The sequence below is a fragment of the Orycteropus afer genome, unplaced genomic scaffold (assembly GCF_000298275.1).
Source record: "Orycteropus afer afer isolate SDZICR_OR568_19922 unplaced genomic scaffold, OryAfe1.0 scaffold00035, whole genome shotgun sequence".
In the NCBI taxonomy this organism is placed as follows: Eukaryota; Metazoa; Chordata; class Mammalia; order Tubulidentata; family Orycteropodidae; genus Orycteropus; species Orycteropus afer.
This window is the reverse complement of record NW_006921622.1, coordinates 1315879-1325864: the sequence shown is the minus strand read 5'-3', so window position 1 is coordinate 1325864 and position 9986 is coordinate 1315879. Positions and strand designations below refer to the sequence as shown.

At 42.3% G+C, this 9986-nt stretch overlaps 1 protein-coding gene across 1 annotated transcript in view; it reads left to right on the top strand.

Annotated features, from left to right (window-relative positions):
• RSU1 (Ras suppressor protein 1) overlaps positions 1-7159 on the top strand; it is a 305614-nt gene extending 298455 nt beyond the window's left edge. The window contains exon 8 of the mRNA XM_007936330.1: positions 7057-7159. Within this exon, the coding sequence (XP_007934521.1) occupies positions 7057-7159 (103 nt within the window). The remainder of the gene's footprint in view (positions 1-7056) is intronic.
• Positions 7160-9986: the final 2827 nt, after the last annotated feature.

Below are 9986 nucleotides of genomic sequence, written 5' to 3'. Positions count from 1 at the left end.
TGTCTGTCTCCTCATTGATTCTGTTATTTATACCTTTTGAATTTCCTCTAAGATAGTTTTATTGCTTGTTCTTCTTCCATGATAGATAAATTCTTGAACCAACTTGTTGGCAGTGAGTTGTTTTTTCTTTTCTTTCCTTTTTTTTTTTTTTTTTTTTTTTTTTTTTTTTTTTTTGAGGTTTTTTTTTTTGAGGTGGTCTATTGTTTTCCAGACATTTTAAAGTTGTTGTCTTTATTGATTTGTCTCACTCTAATGTTATGTTTTACTATATCTGAAAGTGTGGAGCAGGTGTACTTCTTTGGTTAATATCTCAGCTGTAATGTGTCACTTGGCAGAGATCTCTCTGTGTTGGTAGAATCACTGGTGGGGATGTGGGTGCAGGTCTGTTCATTGTGAAGATTTAGAGTTGAGACTAGGAGGTGTTGTCCATGGTATTTGATTCTTTGGTGCAGGGGAGAAAAAGAAAAAGGTACTAGAAGTGAGCCCCTGGATAGAAACGTGGTGTTGACATTATGTGCTGTCAAGTCAGCCCCGAGTCATCATGACCCCTCCTTGGGTTTCTGAGGTGGTATCACTACTGAAGTAGATTGCCTCACCTTCCTTCTGCGGAATGGCTGGTGGGTTTGAACCACTAGCCTTCTGGGTAGCAGTCAAATGCCTTAGGCATTATGCTACCAGAGCTCCTGGATAGAAAGGTCAGAGGAGTTTTTCACATTTGGGATGAGATAGTTCAGTCAGCAATGCAGGCACAAGCAGGGTAGTTTGTGTCTTTCTGAGGCATCCACTGATGCTGACGTCCTACTGTAAATTAAAGACCCTTAGTTCAAAATCGACAGAGACCCCAATGGGTTGAGGCCCACTATTTTCTGCTTGAATCCAGAAGCTACAACAACCCAGTATTCTGGTCCACTGCATGCTAAAAGGGGTGGTGAAAGAGATGAATGCCATCCTACTGCTGTGCACTTGCTCTGGGGCTTCACCAACTTGGAAGCAGTTTCTCCCTTTTTCTAACTCCTTTCTGGGTTTTGCAGCAGCCCAAGCCAGGTCTTGATCCGTTTTCCAGTAAGATTATTTATTCACTCAGAGCCCCAGAAACTCCCATTGTGTGTATTCTGAGTTCCCAGTGCCTTTAGGGGTTCCATTATTTTTTCCTCCTCTCTGCTGACCTCTTTTGTATTTCTAACGAGTCCTTTCTGTCTCCATCTCTGCCCCTTGCTAAATCTGATACTTTATCTTCTCCTTAGTTGCTCATAATCCTTGTATCATTATTTCTGTCTGCTTTACCTAGTTACTCAGGGATTAAGTTGGTAGAAAGATCATAGGTCCAGGTTATGAGTATGACACCATTTTCCCCCTTGAACTTCTGCTTGAACTTGCATATAAGCAGAAAGTAGGGAGGTCACAGTTGCTGTGAACTTGCATATAAGCAGAAAGTAGGGAGGTCACAGTTGCTGGTGTGTGGATCCTTTATCCTTTAACAACACATCTTTCAAGTGATCAGCTTGATGACCCAGGCAATCTAAGGAATCATTGTATGATTCTTCCTGGGATGGTCTTCAGCAGGGACTTATCAGGTGGCTGCTCAGAGCAAGGTCGACCTTGACTCTCTTCTTTGGGCTTCACTGACAAAAAAGGGAGTCCCCTTGTAGACCTGGGCAGTGCTACTTCACTAACTACTTCACACTGTTGAGAGCTACCATAACCATCTCTTTTTTAAAATTTTCTTCTATGACAAAGCCTGTTGATCAGACTTTGGAGAGCAGCTGATCCTTTCTTGTCACAGTAGAGTGTTCTGTGTTTGTTTTTTCCTCCTCCTCAATCATCTCCCAATTTACCTCTACAAACCCTAGATTTCAGGGCAAAGATTTTCTGGGTCCCTGGGCCTTGAGGTCTGCTCCATTTTCTAGATCAAGCATTTTGCCTACCAGTGGCTACTGCCTCATTGATGACCTTGAGCCAGGCTCCCCTTATAAACAGTCTATGTGGCATAGCCAGATAGCTGTGCTCCTTGGAAACCTCTCTGAGGGGATTTGTTCCAGAGGAGCATAATGAACAAAGCCACTTTCCAGGCTGCTCATGGTATGTGGTGGCAGCATGTAGACAGCAGAAGGGACTAACTGCTCAGCTGTTCTAGCCACAGAGCTTCGAGAGAAGTTAAAGGAGGCAGCAACCTTGTTGGGCACACCTATTATGGGCCAGCACACACAAGGTAGTTTACCTATCTAATTAAATTTTCTTACTAGCCCTGAAGGGTAGCTGGAAATTTCCACCCTCATTTTGCAGATAAGGAACTCAGTATGGCAGGTTAGTAACTTTCCCAGGATTACAGAAGTTATTCATGGCCAAGCCTAAAGTGGGAATAAAGGTTGTAAGGCCAATTCTCCAAGAATCAGGGCACCTGTCCCGGTGGACAGGTGGGTGACATGTGAGCCACAGCACAGAGGGGATGTGCTGTCTGGGAAGTGACAGTTGTTCCAAGCGATACCTGACATTTTCCCAGGTGGAGGAGGTGGAAAAGAACAGGCTGAGCAAGAGACAATATGTTCACCAATACGCTAAGGGAAAAAGTGTAAGTCAGGAGAACAGGAAATTGGGGCAGTCAGGTTGAGAGAAATCCCTCCTGAAGGCTGTGGGGCATGAGCCTTGGGGGGGATCAGAGATAATCACTGAAGCTATAAAATAATCTAACATGCTTCTTGTAGAAACAGCACTCCATTTTTCTTTTAACTTTTCCTTCCCTTCAGTGAGCTGCTACCCCAGAAACTTTTTTTTTCTGCTGAAGTTAAGCATATCCTCACTGGTAAGCTGACCTGTCAGGCCCAGAGAGGTTCACTTACTGTTTTCATTCCCTACTGGGAGCTCTGGTAGCATAGTGCCTAAGGCACTTGACTGCTAACCAGAAGGCTGGCGGTTCAAACCCACCAGCCACTCCTCAGAAGGAAGGTTGGGCAATCCTACTTCCGTAGTGATACTGCCTCGGAAACCCAAGGAGGGGTCGCTATGAGTCAGGGCTGACTTGACGGCACATAACAACAACAACTGCTACTGTAGCAAATTACCACAAACCTAGTGGCCCAATTTAGCATACAGTTCTGGGCATCAGAAACCCCAAAACAGGGTGTCATCAGAACTGCATTCCTTCTGGAAGGTCTAGGAAAGAATGTTTTCCTTACCATTCTAGCTTCTAGAGGCTGCCCACTTCCATCTTAAGATCTAGCAGTGTAGCATCTTCAAATCCCTTTGGCACCCGTGCCTTCTCTTATTCTTATAAAGACCCTTGATACCATTGGGTCCACCGACATTGTCTCCCCATGTCAAGATCTCTAATTTAATCATGTCTGCAAAGTGCCTGTTGCCATGTAAGGTAGCATATTCACAGGTTCAGAGGATTAAGACATCTTTGGGGGCCATTATTATTCTGTCTGCACACATAAGGAGCTCTAGTGATGCAGGAGTAAGGTATTTGGCTGCTAACCAGAAGGTCATTAGTTCAAACCCACCAACTGCTCCACAGGAAGATAAGGCAGTCTGCTTCCATAAAGATGTAGAGTCTTGGGAACCTTGTAGAGATCTATACCAGACGGAATCAACTTGATGGCAGTAGGTTACCACACTTTGGCTAATAACTGGTGGATCCAGGCATCGAACCCTGTGAGGCTTGTTTTCTCCTTGCTACAGTCACGTCTCCAAATGGGAATAGCCATGTAGCACTGTGCTGATGCTCTCCTGCCCACACAGCTGGAGGAGTGAAAAGGATTGCATAGCTGATAGCAGCAGCATCCCTGCACTGCCACTGACTCACTGAGGAAATGGGACAATGCTTTCTTCATGGAGGATTAAAACCTTTCTTACAGACATGTTTGGAGATTGAGTGTTAATAATAGGAAATAAACTCACTGCTCTCGAGTTAATTCCAATTCATTGAAACCCTATAGGCTGGAGTAGAACTGCCCGCCCCCATGGTTTCCAAGGCTGTGAATCTTTTTGGAAGCAGAGTAGCTCATCCTTCTACTGCAGCATGGCTGGTATTGCCAACGTTGCAGTTAGTAGCCAAATGCTTTAACCACTGCACCACCAGCCCTCCTCAGTATGATGTTATTTTTCAGAGGGAACAAACCCTGAAGAAGGTAGTCCTACAGTTATCTTCATTTAATCACTCTAAGCCCATGCAAGTCTAATTTCTCAACAAGCATCTTTGGATACTTTTGGATACTTCCAAGAGGCTCACCCTGCTGCTGGAGTAATTTCACCACCCCAGGCACCCTGCCAACCTTATTCTAAAGATGAAGACAACAAAGCACAGTGGGGGAGTGTGGGGTTGCTAATAATTTGCCCAAAGTCAACAGCTAGAAAGTGGCAAAAGCAGGATTTAAAGATCAAGTTCAGAGCTGCTGTCTCCCATCTGACCCTTTGTAGTGATTTGCTATGTAGCCCCAGGAAGTCCAGATACCCAGGAGTGGGGTCTAGACATAAAAAGATAAGAATTGAAATGTTCCAGTTGTCTCCTAAAAAGGAGAGGAGCCCTGCTGAGTTTTTTTTTTTTTTTTTAAATTGTGATTTGGGTAAAAGTTGACAAAGCATTTTCTCCATACATCTTTTGTTGCCTGACATTGACTGCAATCCCCGTAATATAACACCTCTCTTCCCACTTCCTCCCTATGGTTACCTTTTCCTGTGCAAATACTGCCCTTCTAACCTCCCATGATTGATCTAAGGAGTGTACCTATCTGGTGTAAATATTCACCTTGTCTACTGTTTGGCTGGAGTGAATTCAGTTCTAGGCCTAAAGGGTGACTTGGGGCCATAGTTTCTGGGATTTCAACAGTCTGTCAGACCATAAGTCTGGTCTTTTTTCTGATTTTGACTTTTGTTCCACATTTTTCTCCCACTCTATCCAGGATCTCCTGCCCTGATCCCCTTGCAAGTGTTGACAGTGGTAGCTGGGCACCAACTACTACTGGTCTCATGGTCATGTAGGCTGAGGTTCACTAGTCCCTTGGACTGATAGTGTCCAGTAGAGGAAAGACCAACTGTTGCATCTAGATGGCCACTTGTAAGCTTTTACACCCTTCTGAAATGACTTCCACAGATTACTACCTTCAAGAGGGCCCAGATAAACACTCACCTCTTCTGTGAAGACTTCCTTGATCATCTTGTTTTCACCTCATTTAGTACATAACAAACTAAGTCTTTACCAAATGTTACATCTCTTTCCTAGCACATACAAGCATTGCTGGGGTTCATTTTTTTTTTCCATGTGCATGAACTATAGAGTAGTATCTCTACAGATTTCTGTAATCCTAGTTTTACATTATGTGTAAGAACTTGTACATGTTTGTTTTTGTGGTGAGGGGGAAGGGCTGGGGCTATTAGAGAAATAAGTGTGTTTCAGAATGTGTGGATTAAGGAAAGGAATGTAACAGAGGACTCTCCTTAGGCTCAAGGTAGCCTCTACCTAATTGGTGTGTTGGGAGAGACACTAGAGGAGAAGGGGTGTCTGTGACCCCTTTTGGATAGAAGAATATATGCAGGTTTAAAGGTCTATTTTTGAGAGCTGTTACATTGTGAGGGGGTTGCAATTAATGTCATGAAACAAAACGCATGTGCACTATTGAATGGAAAACAAATTTTCTCCATAAACTTCCACCCAGATCACAAAGTCTTAAAAGTATGTTTTCCTAGGAGGAAGGTTCCCTGTGGAGATGCAAGGGAGGCCTGTACTCTGTGAGGTGCTCAGAGATGCCTAACAGTATCCAAAGTCTTCAAAGAAGTTGAGAGCTCACTTGCAGACTCTATGACTCTATCTGGGATACTTAGTTCCTCCCTGACAGCTGTTACTCTAGACTATAAACTCCTTGAGACCGTTGTTTTTGCTGTTAGTTGCCAGCAAGTGGGCTTCCACTCATGATGACCTTTGCCTATAACAGAATGAAACGTTGCCTTGTGCTGTACCTTCCCCAGGCTCATCTTCCATTACTATATTGGACAGTTTTCTATTGTGATATAGAAGACTCATTGGCTAGTTTTCAGAAGTAGATTGCCAGGCATTACTTCCTAGTACAGCTTCTAAGGAGTTTCTTGGAAGTCTCTAGAGAAGAGAATACAGCATATCCAACCCAAACCCTCCCTTCAGCCTGCCAACCAAGGTGTTGATTCCCCAAAAGGACATTAGCAGCAAGGGATATAGGGGAATTACTCTGTGTGTCAATATTTGTTCTGTTTGTACTAAGCAATCACAACAAGCAGAGTCAGGTAATGCTTTTGCTGTAGAGATACTGAGACACCTGCACGGCTCTCTCGGAGACCAATTAAGACATGAGGGGAGTTAGGGTTGAGCTGTATTTACTTTAACTTTAGGGTGGCTTTTAATTTAGTTTAATCAGAATTACTCATAAATTATCAATTAATTACTATCTGATGTTCAGTTAAATCCTCTCAGCCATGGAGCTAGCTCAGCTTTGCTCTGAATGCTATCCACTGTAATTGTAGGGTACTTTGTCAACATTTAATCAGCAGTACTTATTAATGTGGCATTGATGTGTTGTAGCCATCCCAGCATCATCAATCATGTGTGAACAGACTTGGACACCATTGCTCTTTGTCACGTTATCCAGCCCCTGGGCTTTCAGGCTAGGCATAATGCTCACTTTTCACTCAATGGACACTCTATTTCTGCAGTTCAACCCAATTTTTGTCATGGTCGACTTACAGACTGCAGCTCTAAAGGCTGTTTGTTGGGCTGGCCATTACCAGTTCTCATAATCAGAGAGCCATCTTCCTTTGCTATTTTCACAACCCTTCCAGCAAGTGTGAAATTCCAAGAGCCTTGTCCAAGATTGGACTTCACGGCATGCTATGTGTGTGTGAGAGAGAAAAATTTATATTCTTAAACACAGCATATGACTCAGGGAAGTAACCCTTTTGGGTTTTTTTTTTTTAAAAAAAAAGCTTATTGAATAGAGAGTGATGTATTGTTTAAAGCTCTCCAAGCTTATCTTGTCTTGTCTTGTATTATAAAATTGAGTAGTTCATGGTTTCTCATCTCTCTCTTTTCAGCCTCTATGGAAGACACATGCAGGCAAACCCAGAACCACCAAAGAAGAATAATGACAAATCAAAAAAGATCAGCCGGAAACCCCTGACAGCCAAGAACAAATAATAGGTTGGCATGGACAAGGCTTGTGGCCTTTTCTCTCACCATCACAAATAAATACAGCGTGTGCTTTTCTTATCACTTGCTTCTTTCCAGAGATTACCACCTTACCCTTTAAATTCTTCTTTTGGCAGGTGCTAGATTTTTATAAGTTCTTCAAACCATTTCCATTTGTTTCCTTAAAATTGCCAAAGGCAAGAAACAAAGCTCTAATTCAACTGCAAATTCCACAGTAGGCACAGGTTACAGTTCCTTGAATAGACATCACCGTGGCTTACTATGAAAAGACTAATTAAAAGCATGTAACCATTTAAATGTCACAGTTAACACTTTTCACATATATTCACATAATCACAGAAGTCATGATTTTGCTTTGTTAAATGTTTCCAAATGTTTTTAACAAAATCCTGAATTTGTATCACATGTTGCTTCTTTAATGGAATAAAACGATTTTATCTTGGGGATACAACATTTTTGTTTACTTTTGTCCCCCAAAATTATCTTGTCCAATTTTATTTTATGGGTTGTAAAATATAAAGCCCTCCAATTTTCAATGAAAGAAATGCAGAATTAAATCAGTCAATTTCTTACATCGATTTTTATCAAGTTTTTTTTTTTTTTTCCCTTTGAAGTCAGTTTCTAAATTAGGAAGAAGCAGAAAAACAAATCTCTAGGAGATTCTGCCAAAAGATTTTGGAAAGCAGCTTTGCTAGCTGAAGAAGTGGTAACTTCTGCCAGTGGCTGCTAGACAAGAACTGCGGCATGGAGAGAGAAAAAAGTTCAAGTATATTTCTTTTGGCAGTACAGAAGATATTCTAGTATCAAAGCATCCTGCTAAGTGACTTGAGTGTGCCAAAGAAATGGCTTAATTGTGCACACTATACACCACACCCAGTGTAGAAACTGCAGTTGCAGAGTCATTAAACAACCAATTGTTTAACATCTGTGATTGATAGGCAGCTTTCATTCTTATCAACAGTAATATGTATGCAAATGAAAATAAATCCAAGAAGTTTTGTTCCAAGAGGGGTGCCAACATCCTAAAGCCTCAAAACCAAAGGTGTGACATAATACTGCATGCAGTATGCATGCACAAGGAGGAGATGGTCAAGAGACATGAAAAAAAAAGTCCCACTTCATTAGTAATCTCTGCGCCCCCACCCCAGAAAAAAAAAAAAAACTAGAAATGTGTATTTTTTTAAGAAAATATTAAGTGCTGGTGGTATACCATGAGATAAACAGTAAATATTCCTCTATTGGGAATATAAATTTCAAAAACAGTAGCAGCAATTTGACCAATATGTAGCAAAACCTTAAAATTACAGACCTAAAAAAAACCAAACTCACTGCCATCGAGTCCACTCCAATTCATAGCGACCCCTCCTTGGATTTCCAAGGCGGTATCTCTATGGAAGTAGATTCCCCAATCTTCCTTCAGAGGCGTGGCTGGTGGGTTTGAACCTCCAGACTTCTGGTTAGCAGTCAATACACTGACTCAGAATTGTTATTTCTTACATTTATCCTGATATTAGAGATGCACACCAAGAGTCTTGTTTGACAGTTGCCCTTGTAGAAGTGTATACACAAGGAAAACACGGGGAACAGTCAAATACGTTATAGTATAACCATAAAGATTTTCGTGAAAACCAAATACACTGCCGTCAAGTTGATTCTCACTCATAGCGACCCCCATTGGATTTTGGAGGCAATAAATATGTGCATGTATAGTTTTTCGTACATTCACTGAAAATATGAAATAGTAGGTACCCAGGTAATTCCAATAAGCCTAGCTTCTGCACTCAGGCCCCAGGTCTACTCCACATGCAGCCTCAGAACCCACCCTTTATTTGCTCTTATCCTTTATTCACTTTAACAATACAATTTGACCTTGTTAGTACAAGAACGATAATCGGTTCTCACTGGCAATGGGTCACAGTGTCTCAAGGAGGCATCTCTACCCCAGTGTTCAGAACCTGTTTTATCACCTTAATGTGTGTTTTGAATCTCTCAGAGGAGCTATAGTGCAGGGCCATTTAACCACAGATCTGCTTCCTCACTAAGTACTATCCCCTAGCTCTGGTGGCATAATATCTAAAGCATTTGACTACCCACCAGCCACTCCTCGGAAGGAAGGTTGGGCAATCCTACTTCCATAGTGATACTGCCTCGGAAACCCAAGGAGGGGTCGCTATGAGTCGGGGCCGACTTGACGGCACATAACAACAACAACAACAACAACTAACCAGAAGGCTGATAGTTCAAACCCACCAGCCACTCTTCAGAAGGAAGATGGGGCAATCTACTTCTGTAGAGATACTGCCTCAGAAACCCAGGGAAGGTTGGGTCACTATGCATTGAATCAACTCTACAGCAAGTGAGTTTAGTTTTTGGTTTGTTGTGATATGTGGAACCCACTCTGGGAAACGCTCTATGGGATCAAGCAACTGGCCTAGAGTCACATCAGATTCAGTCTTTGGAATAGAAGCTACTTGGAATCCTCAGCATTGCGGAGTTCTCACTTTGGTAAATTGGAAAAGATACAGAGTGAAAATTGTAGGTAAGCAATGCAGTAAGTCACTAGTTCAAATCCAATATCCTGATGTGCCAAAAAGCTAGTGAGCTATCTCAAAGCTCTGTATATACTGAAAGCACGCCACACCCCAAAGGCAACTAATTACCTGCTCATAGCACATTCCACTATGGCATCGATTCCACTATGGCATCGATTCCACCATGGCACTGATTCTACCACATCCAGTCTCATCATGGAGAATAACCACATCCAGCTGCCAAGCCACTCATAACCACAGCCCAACCAAGTTGACACACAGCC